At 44.4% G+C, this 13550-nt stretch overlaps 1 protein-coding gene across 23 annotated transcripts in view; it reads left to right on the top strand.

Moving 5' to 3' along the window:
- LOC138582666 (protocadherin gamma-C3-like) overlaps nucleotides 1–13550 on the top strand; it is a 1158828-nt gene that overhangs the window by 608470 nt on the left and 536808 nt on the right. Inside the window, exon 1 of one of the 23 annotated variants that reach the window (XM_069654175.1) lies at nucleotides 7673–10209. The exons of the other annotated variants lie outside the window; for them this stretch is intronic. Coding sequence (XP_069510276.1) covers nucleotides 7792–10209 — 2418 coding nt within the window. The 5' untranslated portion in view covers nucleotides 7673–7791. Of the gene's footprint in view, nucleotides 1–7672; nucleotides 10210–13550 lie in introns of those variants that run through there. 23 annotated transcript variants of the gene reach the window in all.

Here is a 13550-nt window from a genome sequence, read left to right as displayed (position 1 = left end):
TAATATTCTGCACCTGAAGAGGCTTTAAAATGTTGTCCCACTCAAGTATGGGTCATTAGAACCACTAGACTGCACACTGCAGTTCTGTACCTCTGAGCCCCTCTTCCTCGACCTAGTACCTAGAGCATTATGGGACTTTAAGTCCCTAATATTCTAATTTGTTTTTATAGCAAAGGCTTCAATTTTGCAATAGGCCGGTAAAACCGTTGGATCACTAGGGAAGTTGGTTAGCGGGTTTTCTTTATTCTCCTGACCTAAGTCCCCTCCCATGTGATCCTCCTGCAGAACATCACCCCCAGGGTCAGGATCGAGAAGCGTCAACCTTTCCCTGACCACATGATAAGGGTACCAGGCCCCAGGATGTTTGGGATAATCACCTCTGATTCATCACACTAGCTCTTGGTTATGTATAAAATAAATGTATTCTAGCTCAAAATGTGTTTCCAGTGTGGTTAGTAGCTTTATTCGTTTATTTGTTTATGTTTTCTGAAGATGTATTATTCCTCTGTGTAGAAAGTAACCTATTACCGCCACCATTAATTTAGAATCAACAATAGATGATGAATTAAAGAGTTCTGAAAGTTATGTTTTTGTATTAAGTTAAACACATGTAAACATTAGTGACTGGATGGTTGGCATAATAGGTACTCGTTCTTGTCTCTTTAGCTTTGGACAAACCCATCATTCCAATGAATGAACATTTCTTTTTAATCATGCAGAGTGTGTGTGTGTGTGTGTGTGTGTGTGTGTGTGTGTATATTACTTTTCTGGTCCCTTTTCATGTACATCACTTCTTGTCCTGTGTTCCCTGGGACTGTTTGCATATGTTAGTTATCAACCTTTCATCTATTTGTTGCATTAGCGGTTGTTTACTTTGGTATCAGTTGATTGCCTCCCCTTTAGAAGAATATTACTGAACCATTTTAAAATGCATTAGATTCCTAACTAATGACCATATGTAAGCAATATTGCCCGCTGCTGCACAAGAGTAAGGACTTTATGAGCACGGAATCTTGACTCATCGGCCCGGCCAGAGCAATCATAAGATCCCAAATTGCCCATCAGCTGTAGGTAATAATGCTGCTAGCAACCTGACGCAGGGCTGGATCCTACTGGCAGGGAAGGCTGTACGCTGACAACTAGAAAAATAACTATTTGGGGCCAGTGTGACATGACTACCAAGCAAAGTAACCGCCCCTTGGTTGCATGGCACCAGAGTCTCTTGTGTGTGTGTGCGCTGGGGAACAGGCAGCAAGGAGAGGAGGGGCTCAGGGATGGGCGAGCAGTGCATGCATGGGCGGAATGGAGCGGATAGAGAAATCACCTTAATAGTGCCCGCAAAAGGTAGGAGGGGAATGGCGAGAGTATTAGGATGAGTCGACAAGGGTGCGAGGGTGCAGACGGCTCCAGCACTCAGCTAGTGCATGAAATCCTGACACCCCCGAGAATCCATGGCTTCTCCAGCAAATATTGCCTGGAAGCTATGCGTCCTGATTGGTTGCCAAGGGTCCCAAGAATAGGCACCTGTTTAGTCTAATTGCATAACAACCTTCACTGAATGCCACATGCGGATCATTGGGGTCCGACCCATGGTGCCCCCCATTAAAAAGAGCCAGTGGGATTAATGTGCGTCCTATTGTTTTTTTTATGGCAGTAAGTAAAATGATTTTTTGGGGAGTACAAAATGTAATTCCTATTCTCAATAACTATGTTTTTAGGCGAGTAAAAATATATTTCAACTCTAAAACAGATTTATTTTTGCAAACCATACTTCATTTCACCTACCATTTCAAGGGGATTCAAATGTGTGTTTTTACCTTAAAGTTCCTCTTCAGAGCAGGGAGTAATACGAGTAGTAATCATGGCATTGCCCTGCTGCTACCACTGATCGGAGCATACTGTATATAACATTTGTTTTCTGTTTTATATGAGGAATATTTCTGGGGGGTAGTATTTGCTTGATTTTAGGGAGAGAAAGTGGCTGATAGGTTGCTATTTTCAGGGCCAACCGGAATGTTAATCATTCTTTATACTGATGGGCAACAGTTCATCTAAATCACCAGGCCCGATTGAACAAGTGTCTGCACCCACGAAGGTTCTTTCAAGCCAGAAAGTGATAGGAGTCCTCTCTAACTCTTCCCATTCTGTTACGCCACTAACCGATTCACATCTCCTTCTCCTACCGCCTTACACTGCTTGCACAGGTAATCCTCGCACATGGCAGTGATCTGCCTACAGAATAGCAAACTGGCATAGCAATGCCACAGCTCAAATCTCTACCTCTATCACACACCGCCACATGCCAGCGACGTACTTTCTCACAGCACTGACTCCTATGTGATGGGTGTGGGTCTTCCCCTTCTGGATAAAACATATACACAAATGTCACAGCCACACACTTCATAGGACCCCCCTAGTACTCAGGACTCTGGTATTTCCAGCCTACATGCATGAACATGACAGCATTTGCATCACCCTTCCCATATAGCCCACCAACAACTAACCCACCCCTGTTTCCTTGCAGGCCTACACTCAATGAGGCCCAAAATGGCTTTATGGTCTGTCCCTGGGTAGTATAGGGGACAGCAGATTTAATAGCTGCACCGGAGACCGACAAGCATTTCAATTGTGGATTCTGCATGCACCAGCTGTGTATGTTGACAGCAGAAGCCAGACATTGGCCGAAAAGATGGTTGGATGCAGAGATGTAAGGGGTAGTGTGTGTGGGTTACCATAGTCTGTTTTCCATGGAAACCCATAATGATTGTTTCACAGGTTACAACTTCATGTCACTTGAGTCCAACTTGTTGAGGTAGTTGATTGAATTATACACGGTGGATTAAAGGGATGGCCTGTGTGCCCACACAAAACCTGCATCATGCTGACCTGAGAATTGATATATGCCATACTTACATGCAGTACTGTGATCAAAAAAAGGCATTGTCAAAGCCAATAGTTTTGCTTTTGCTAATGGGAATAGATTTGGTGGAGCAGTCCCTCTCCCAGGTTCCAGGTACAGATACTGGTCAGGTGACCTCAGTTGTGGTGCCTTAAAATCGTTGACTAGTGTTCCCTGTGGTTGGTGATGGTCGAGCAGGGTTGGCGATGGTCGATCATTGAAGAGCATGTTTGATGAAGGTCAGTGATGGTGGGCAATGTTTGATAATGGTCAGCTATATATGTCGATGTTTGGTGATGGCCATCAATACTTGACAGTGTTAGATCATTTTTGGCAAAAATTGGCCTCAATGGTAGACCATATTTGGCAATGGCCAGAAATAGTCAAGTGTGGTCGGTGATAGAACCAGGACAGTGCATGCCCACTATCTGACCCTAAAAAACCTATGCCAACGTGGATAATACCAAATGGCTGCCTTAAAAGGGCTGCATACCGAGGCAACTAAAACTCAGGATCCATACTTGCCTCCATCATAACAAACTTCACTCCCACAGGGGGAGCTAATGAGCGCCCTAAACTATCCAAAACCAAAAGGCATACTGCATAATAATACACCTGATCACACCTACCCTCAGCACACATAGAAGGTGAAACATTAGAGCGCCAATATTAGCACACGAAAAGGCACATGATGAAATGGCAGTTGGTGAACATCCAATTCATTAGGATCAATTCAATGTACAGTCACCCTCTTCAAAGCATCAACTCTGGACTCACAGTTGGACATCACCTGTTAAGAAGTACATTCTTAGAAAGCACACATATTCTAGGAAGCCTAAAATCAGAGAGGGGTGCAGGCCTGACTACGCTACGCCTGTCTCCCGTCATGAAAGTAACATTCCATGTATTGATGTCCTTCACAAGAAGCTGAAAATTGGTGACTTTGAGGAAGCATGGATCGTTTACGGTTGCAGTTATTGGATGGGACAGACATGACTGCTGCTTATTTTGGTAATTTGTATGAACATTCATGTTTTTTTAAATTTCCGAAACTGCATTTTGTTTGTTGTTTGTGTGTATGAGGAGTGCCAACAATATCAGCCTGATTGTGGATCAGATGTGTTCTATATAGGTTTCATTTTGCAATACATAATTATCAGATCAAAAATCCCGCTTGCACACAATGAATTGTGCCCAACGAATTATCCTGATAGATCCCAGGATTCTCCTTGACACACTGGCGGCCTACAGCATCAATCCCCCTTTCCTGCATTAACCTTCATGGTAACACTTCTTCTGTGATGCGTCTTCCATGCCTTTCACCATCCCGATCTCCTGGCTCCTCCTCAGTGCACATTGTTTTCAAGACCACCCAGAATGTGACCCTGTCCCTTGACTCATCATTGAAAGCGACAACAGACTGACCCTGCTAGCCTCCATTGTCCAGCTTCATATTTGACTGTTCTTATGACTTGTTGTCCTCATTCTCTGCATTCTTGGCTGCACTCCTCGCACCATGCCCCACAGCCGAGGTATGTTTCATCTCAGTGAGAAATATGGGAGTTATGTGCCATGAGCTATCATTATGTGCCCCTGACTTTGGTTCACACCCATAAAATGGGCTTCTGGGCAAAACAATTCCCATAAAGCTCACAGGGTGGGACAGTAATGCTTTAGAAGAGTATACATAGGACAGAATCAGGACACCCTTTCCTCCCCCATTCACATGTAAAAAAGCCATGTACACTTTAGGCCTCTGTCCTTACACAGTCCATGATTATAGTCTTAGCTTTGCCGTAATAGTAAGCTATTATAAGGATAATGGGATGTAATTTCTAGAGAATATATTAATTAAACATCTCAAATCTAAAAGTATTGCTAAGATTGTCAATGTGCTGTTTGCATGAAGAGGTGTCCCAAAGATTGGTCAGGACTCGTCCTTGCAACAATGCAGTCTTAAGGGTGGACAGATAACTGGGCATGATGGCCACTCCAGTGGAAGACCGTGTATGAATCTTTGGGTCCCTTTACCTTATTCTTCCTCCAAGTCCCTGCTGCAGGTATGGTTCATGGGTTGAGCTTGTGCCACTGCTGGGTCTCTTGATTTTAAATCTTCTAGCTTGTCGCTTGCTGGCAGATCCCTTTCTCCAGTACTAACTCAAACTGATTTTACACTGCACCAATCAGAATCCCTCTTTTCAAATGCCTTCCTGACATGTGACACAAGAATTTTGCAAGATCCTCTGGACGGGCAATCATGGCTTATCAGGGCACTTATAATGATTAAATAAAATAACCTAAGATGCTGCAGTGCCCTGCAGCTTTGGCGAGGGCGGGGCATCCATACTGGAGGTATGTTCTCTTGATTCATTTGTGAGCCTAAACCAGACTTCTTGGCTCGGTCTGGCTACACCTGCTGATTGCACACACAGTGAAAATGGTCTGGATGGGGGTCCCTGGTCTGCAGCTATTTAGTTTCAGGCCTGTAAGAGGTTTCAATGCACTGTCTGTTATTGACATGAAAGTTCCTAAGAACTTACCCTGATACTTCTGTGTGTCAATATTTTATGGGAGATCACTGTTTCCGGGTGAATGAAACTGGCTTCGTTCAGTTTCAGCTGATGGGCGGGTCCAGAACCCAGTCCTAGAACAGGGGACATATGAGCTGAGACTGAGGGTCTTTGAGTGAATTAGCGATATACCAACACTGAAACGCCTCTACAGTATGTGGTGCCCTGAGAAATATACCCCTCCCACAACACAACCTGGGGCTTCAGGGCACCATGGAATGACGATGTGTTCCCCTTTTGTCACCAAGTCTGCATGTGTGTCTTGGCCTGGTCACTGTTAATCTTGACGAAAAGAGAAAATGTGCCAATATAGGGCCATTAATGTATTGTCGTATACATCCCTGTCAATTCCTGAAGCTCATTTACTCAACTCTGACCTTTCCAAATGAGGGTGCAGTAATGCACAAAGCGTTATTGCTGTCCAGTAATAAGATGGAGGGAACGGTCAGAGCAGTCGAGCAGTAGCCTTTGCAGGTCACGGAGCTTGCTTATTGGTCCCTGCCGAACATAGGACCACCTGATCTGAGACCCAGAAGAGAGTCACTGAATGTAATCTGCATGCACCTATCCCCCGCTCCATCTATGTGCCACTCAATTGCTCCGGACTTCGGGAACAAGCCCTTCCATCTTCCTGCTCCACTGTTATATCATGAGCCCAGGTCCATGGACCAAAGTATTTTTGGGCCAGGTACCATTGCCATTAGTCCCGGCAAACACATAACTACCTGACCTTCCCATTCAACTACCAGAACTCTGATATCTTTGCATAGGTGGCCTCGTGAAGGTGTTTTCCTGTTGTCTAGGCTTATCCTTCCCTGACATTTCAACAGGATGGCCGGGATGATGGCAGTATTCTACTGCCACCTGTAGCATCTCCCAGGGGGATGCCTCTAAAATTGCTGTCATGTTCTTCCCCTTCCTCCCGTGCCTGGTTCAGGGTGTCCTTTCCATGCTTGGTTGGTTCTGGATGTCCCCCACCCCTTCATCTCCTATCTGCTCTAGCTGTCTGTGTGCGTCCTCTCCCGCCTGGCTCTCCGATTCCTCCCTGCCTTGTTCCGGTTGCTCACTCTAGCTCCTTCTTGACTCTGGCTTCTTTTGGGTACCCTCTCAATCCCCCTCCTTGTTCCTTCTTGGCCAGAACTCGGTGCCTCCTCCACACCGCCTTTTCTGCGTGCCCTTCATCTACCACTTCTTTCTCGGACTGTTTTGGGGTTCCTTCTCACCCCGGCCCGCGCCTCCTCCTTCCTATCTGACTGTCCCTGGGTGCTTATTTTCCTCCAACCTCCCTTCCTTTCTGGTTGGTTGTGGGTGCCCCCTCCTCATCTGGTGAATTCTGGGTGTTCACTGCCAGTTTCTCCTTATGCTAGTTCTGGGTGCCTCCCTCCTTCCCCAACTCCCCAAATAATGAATTGGTGACCCCTTCGCCGTAACCCTTCCCTTGTTAGTCATGCATTGCTGTCACTTTAAACGACCCCTTGTTTGTTTTCTTTGCTCATACTCTCACATTGGTTTGTTGACTTACAAAACAGTCAGATATGGGATCGCTACAGTCAGTCTTTGTCCTTTGTAAAGTGTTCCTGTTTAAAACTCATATTTTCTGCTTTCTGCTTTCTTCAATAAAATGCAACAGCAATGTTCCTGGCAGCATGTGCACTCTTGTACATTGCCAATGGTTCAAATGGGAAGGGGTTTTTGGTTTACTTAATACATAAAAATTACGTTTTAAGTTTTCCATTTCAACGTAAAATATGTCTGGTAAATGTCTCATAATGTTTAATAGAAAAGGGTGCATAATTTAACTCCGGAGCCATGCACTCCCATTGTTGATGCTTCATTAAGACAGCAGATTTGTTATTACAAAGCGACAGGGCGGTCCCCTGGTTCTATCAAACATGAATACATGAATACCTCATACTATGGCCTCGCCTACAATCTATGTCTATTAATGAGATGTTACATTTGCTCGTGTCAGATAATAAGAGGGCGTGTACGAGTTACTGAGACACACAAAGCGAAAGCAGCTCAGCGACAATCCAGCATCGGAAATGTATTTTGTCTGCTGATGCAGTTACTCGTTTGAACACTGAGCGCCGCTGTTGACCTATCAGAGAGAGAAAAGCAGGGAGCAATCCACCAGACCACGTGGTACAAATACAGCAAAGAAGGATAACAGACGCAGTGGGGGGTCGGTGGAAATCTTTCATGAAAATCTCAGTGCGACTCTGACTGAGCTCCAGTGAAGTTTTCCCTTCGTTCAGTCCCTCTCACACCTGAAGCCGTTCATTGAAGTGGGTGATAATCCGAGGGACGCCACTGCCTGCCATGGCTGGGACACCGAGAGGCTGCGGCCCCGGGGCTCCTCTGCTGCTCGTCGCTGCAATGCTGGCAGTCTGGGGAGCCGCTTCTGGGCAGCTCCGTTATTCCATTCCCGAGGAAATGAAGAAAGGCTCTTTTGTGGGAAACGTGGCTCTGGATCTGGGGATGGACCCCCTGGAGTTATCAGAAGGGGGAGCCCGCATCGTGTCCAGAGGTAGGAAGCAGCATTTTACTCTCAATGCAAATACCGGGCGTTTATACACCAATGAACGGATTGATAGAGAAATGACATGTGGGCAAGTACTTAAATGCCTAATAAATGTAGAGATTATTTCTGAGAGCATTATGAAAGTGTATGAAGTGGAAGTAGAAATTCAAGATATTAATGACAATTCACCCACGTTTGTTGTTGATCAAATAACATTACCAATAATTGAAATCACGGCAGTGGGGGCACGATTTGAGCTGCCAGAGGCACACGATGCAGATGTGGGGGTGAATTCTCTTCAGAGCTACCAGCTCAGTGCAAATACACACTTCACCCTCGATGTGAAAAACAGAACCGATGGCACAAAATCTGCAGAGCTGGTGCTGCAGAAATCCCTGGACCGGGAGGAGCAGGAAGTGCACAGCTTAATCCTCACAGCCACTGATGGGGGCGACCCGGTCAGGTCAGGCACAGTGCGGGTACAGATCAATGTTATAGATGCCAATGACAACGCCCCCGTGTTCAATCATTCTGTGTATAAGATCCAGGTGATGGAAAACTCTCCCAAGGGATCTGTTATTGGGACCATCAGAGCTACTGACATCGACCAGGGCACAAACTCCCAGGTAACCTATTCCTTTAACAAGTTGAAGGGCAATGTTTTGCAAAAGTTTGACTTGGATTCTAATACGGGAGAGATATCGCTGCTTGAAAATCTGGATTTTGAAGAGGCTGAATTTTATGAGTTTGAAGTCAGGGGAACTGACGGAAGTTTATCAGCAAAATGCAAGGTTGTGATTGAGGTCATGAATGTGAATGATAACAGCCCAGAGATTGCGATGTCTTCTCTGCTCAAGGAGGTACCAGAAAATAGTCCACTGGGCACAGTTATAGCTCTGTTGCAGGTATACGATAGAGATGCAGGAATGCATGGTAACGTGGACTGCTTTCTGAGTCTTCACCATCCATTTTATTTAAAGAAGTCAGTTGGGAGTTACTACAGTTTAGTAACTGATGGAATATTGGACAGAGAGGAAGTCCCACAATATAACATAACAATTACAGCCACAGACAATGGAAGTCCCCCACTGTCTAAAACCAAAACAATCAGCCTTCAGATCACTGATGAAAATGACAACCCACCAGTTTTTCAGCAATTGTCATACAGCGCCTACATCCTGGAAAATATACCTCAAGGCACTTCCATTTTCACTGCCAAGGCAACAGACTTGGATTGGGGCAAGAATGCCAGGATCAGTTACTCCATCGTTGATGAACACATTGGGGATGTTCCATTGTCTTCCTACATCTCCATTAATTCTGAATCTGGCATCATCTATGCACTTCAGTCCTTCGACTTTGAAAAGTTCAGAGACTTTCAGATCCAAGTGAAGGCCCAAGATGGCGGCTCTCCAGCTCTGGCGAGTAATGTCACTGTGACATTCTATATACTGGATCAGAATGACAACACCCCTGAAATATTATACCCCTCAGCCCCCACGGATGGCTCCTCTGGGGTGGAGATGGCTCCTCGCTCCTCTGAGCCGGGGTATCTGATCACTAAGGTGGTGGCTGTTGATGGGGACTCTGGGCAGAATGCCTGGCTCTCCTACCAGCTGCTGAGGGCCACAGACCAGGGCCTGTTTACTGTAGGTCTCCACACTGGGGAAATCAGGACCGGCCGCCCTATTATGGAGAAAGACGCCATTAAACACTATCTGGTGGTGTCGGTGAGGGACAATGGGCAGACTCCACTCTCTGCCTCAGTGACAGTCACCATAGTGTTGGCTGACAGTATGCCGGAAATGCTGCATGACGTCAGTAACCCTTCAGCTCCCACAGACATGGAGTCGGACCTCACGCTGTATCTGGTGATCGCTGTTGCTGTTGTTTCCTTCTTGTTCCTTTTCCTGATCATTCTGCTTGTGGCCATCAGGCTCCATCACTGGAGGGAGTCCCAGCTCTCTGGGGCATCAGGGGTTAATTTCCATTCGCTTCCTGCCTCTCAGTTTGTGGGCATTGATGGGGTCAGAGCTTTTCTACAGACCTATTCTCATGATGCCTGCTTAACAACACACTCTGGGAAAAGTCAGATTAAGTTCCAAATGCCAAGCAATACAGACACCCTTTCAGGAAACCAGAATGATGAGAAACAAGGGTGTGTCCTCACTGAAGATTTTCTAAGTGTAGGAAAAGAAGATCAGCCATTTTTTCAGGTAAATGTATTTATCTTTCAGTTTATTTAGCTGATTTATAAAAATGCATTGTAGATTGATTTTTATATTTCATTTACAGACATAGAAATTACGTTCTTGTTCTTTGATATTCTGTTTTTGGTCATTAAAATGTGTTAAAAAATAAAATAACCTGTATCCCTTCCCAAAGAATCGGCCACAGATTAGAATCGGATCGCATGTTCGATTTTTAGACATTCTGAAAAACATCCACCAGTTCAAGAAATAGAAAATTGCCACCGAAATTCAGGACAAACTATTTCAAGCATGATGAGTGGAGTAAACCCTTTACCTGACGCAGGCCGCACTTCCTCCTGAATACCAGGCCTGGGCCATCTTGTTCAGTGTAATGCGTGCACTGTATAATGCTTGCAAAACCTGTGCTATAAACTAGGACTGTTGACTCGTACGGCGAGGACATCCAAACTCTGTATCCATGCTCCATCACTGACCGGAGTTATGTTCGATAATATCTTTCAAGGTCCGGGTTACTCATTGTGCGGCCCTCCAGATGTTTTAGACTTCAACTCCCATGATCACTAGCCAGCATCGTCTTTGATGAAGGATCATAGGAGTTGTAGTCCAAAACAGATTGGGGATGTTTAAATATGGCTTTGTTCCTAAATTGCATTTGTTTTACTTCCTGAATTTCCTCTAATTGTACCTATATAATTCCATAGATGTATGAACATGTTTTAATAACAAATCATAATGACACCACGAAGATACATTCTTTTGAATATGTCAGCGATGGCATTGTTTACTGGGACACTAACTAGAACATCTCTTCGGTATAAGATTTCCTACGTCCTTTGATTCATCTCCTCAGCGGACCTCCCAGGCTGCCGAGTTGTAGCCTCAGCTGCTGCTAAGCATTACCATATACCTTATTGAAAGCAGTGGCTGCATCGTCGGCAGTATCGTTTTATCTGTGGTCATTTTGCCCACACCCTGGCAATTGGAGCACTGATGCATTTCTAACAGCACAAATTCTTGCAGTTTCTTGATAATTTCTCCTGCTACGTCTATCACTTAACCCTTTTGATATTGATGCTCTCCCATTCACCCAAGGCCACCATGTTACTGTTTGAGGTAAGGGTGTTTCTATTTTAACTCCTTATTGCGTCCCCCAGTGCTCATTCTGCGCACATCCAACTCTTGGCTGTGACACCTCTGGCCGTGGCTTGGCATCCCCAGATGCCCCGCCAGCGGGTAGCATGAAGGAATCCATTCTGATTATATGGGTAGAATCCCACACAGCTCCTTTACACTCTTGAGCACATCTAAAGGCCATCACCCATTCACAACTTGACTTAAGAGGATATCTGCCATTTTCATAACCACCTCCATAATAGTTTTCTGGCCTATACAACCAACCCACGTTCATTCTCAATCTTTTTGTCTACTAGTCAAACTACCAAAAATGATGCATACTTCTCAATGATCACTATTACTCACCCTTATGTTATCCCTATAAGAGTGCAGATCTGTATATCCAGTCTCCCTGGCTTTTCCTTACATAATCGGTACATATGTTTTCCATGTTTCCTTATCACCCCCACAGACTAATGTCTGGCTGCCACCCTGGGCGGGATCTCAGTACGTCTCCCCATGGACATGGATCAATGAATTAAGACCATTACAGTGAAGGTGTTCACAATTTAAAAGAATAATAACATAGCTTAAGCTGGCAGAATGAGCATGTGTTTTAAACAGCAATGCTGACAGGTATTACTGGGCACTTTCAGTATGAAAATACTTGCTTTGCAGGGCAATGCTAGCATATACTACAGATAACGGCAGCATGAACATTTTCCTATACACCAATGTTGGCATATATTGTTGATACAGGCATTATGTGTTTTCCTCTTTGGTCACAGTCAGAATGAAAATGTGTTGTAACCCACTCTATACTTTTGGTTTTCTGACATCAATCAGATTTTTTCATGGTGTATGGCTCGTTTTACCCAATATTGGACACAGCGAGCATATAAATGTGTTCCTAGTGTGGCATTCTGGCATCTATTGGGCAGAGCCAGCATGATACATTGCTCTTACAGTGATACAACTGAGATAAATATTTTGGGCACAGCCTGCATGCAAATGTGTCAAAACTGGTATATATCAGGCCCAGGAATGATGACAGTGTGCTCCTACAGAAGCATGCTGGCATATATTTAGCACACTCAGTATGAAAATGAGTTAATAAAGTGGGAAACTGGGCATGTATCCAACACAACCAGTGCGGAAATGGGTATTTAAAGGGGCTTACTGGCATATGTTCTGTAGATCTGGCATGAATATTCGTTATTGCAGTGACAAAACTGTCATATATTGGGCATAGCCAGCAAGAAAATGTGTTCTTACTATGGGAACACTGACATGTTGGGCACGGTCAGAATGAATATGTGTTCTTATAAGGCAGGTTGCGATATATTGGCCTAAGACGGCAAGAAAACATGTCCTTACAATGACAAACATGGCAGATATTGGACGCAGCCAACTTGAAAATGTATTTTTACAGTGACATTCTTACATATATTGTACACAGTGAACATTAACATGTTATTTTACTGTGGCAAAACTAGCATATATCAAGCACAATAGCCATGAAAATGTGTGTTTAAAGTAGCATGTTAGCATGTTTTTAGCACTACCATCATTATATGTGTTCTTACAGTGAACATTATTTAGCTCTGCCTGAGACCTATTGCTCACATGCTAAATTTTGTGCAACCGATTGTACCATAAGAGGCATCATGTTTGCTGAAAAGAGATTTTTCTTACTTACTTAACATATAGGCTTGTGTAATTCAGATAAGCACTGGCATGAGTGCTCATGCTCATTTATTTTCTAACTACTTGATTCCCTTAACTCATTGTGTTGACGTTTCTCCATTAACCCGCCACCAAACCCAGCCCTGCTCTATTCCCTTGTGTCAAAGATGCAGATTTCCATCCAGGCAATGGTGCACACCTCATCCCTTACTGTTGCATAGTAGTAATTGAGCCCTGCACTCAGGAAGTGTTCAAATAGCACTGAACCTGGGACTCACTACAGAGTTTGTGTGCTTCCTCTACCATTCACAAATAGGAGAATCATTTCTATTGCCTGAGGCATTTCTTATATGACCCCTCATTACTGCCATCTCCATTTTTAACTTGTAAGCTTAACTGTCAGAGTAATGTATTTTAGGCTTGTGGGATTCTTCAGAATATACTCAAAGGTCTTCAAGGGAAGTATAAATAGGTGGGTATTCAAAGTCAGCTGACCATGCATGTGAGTCCTAAAAGCTAATATGGCAGTCATGAGCCAACACTAC

The sequence above is a fragment of the Ambystoma mexicanum genome, chromosome 3q (genome assembly GCF_040938575.1).
Source record: "Ambystoma mexicanum isolate Mex_15411 chromosome 3q, UKY_AmexF1_1, whole genome shotgun sequence".
In the NCBI taxonomy this organism is placed as follows: Eukaryota; Metazoa; Chordata; class Amphibia; order Caudata; family Ambystomatidae; genus Ambystoma; species Ambystoma mexicanum.
This window is presented reverse-complemented; position numbering and strand designations above follow the sequence as displayed.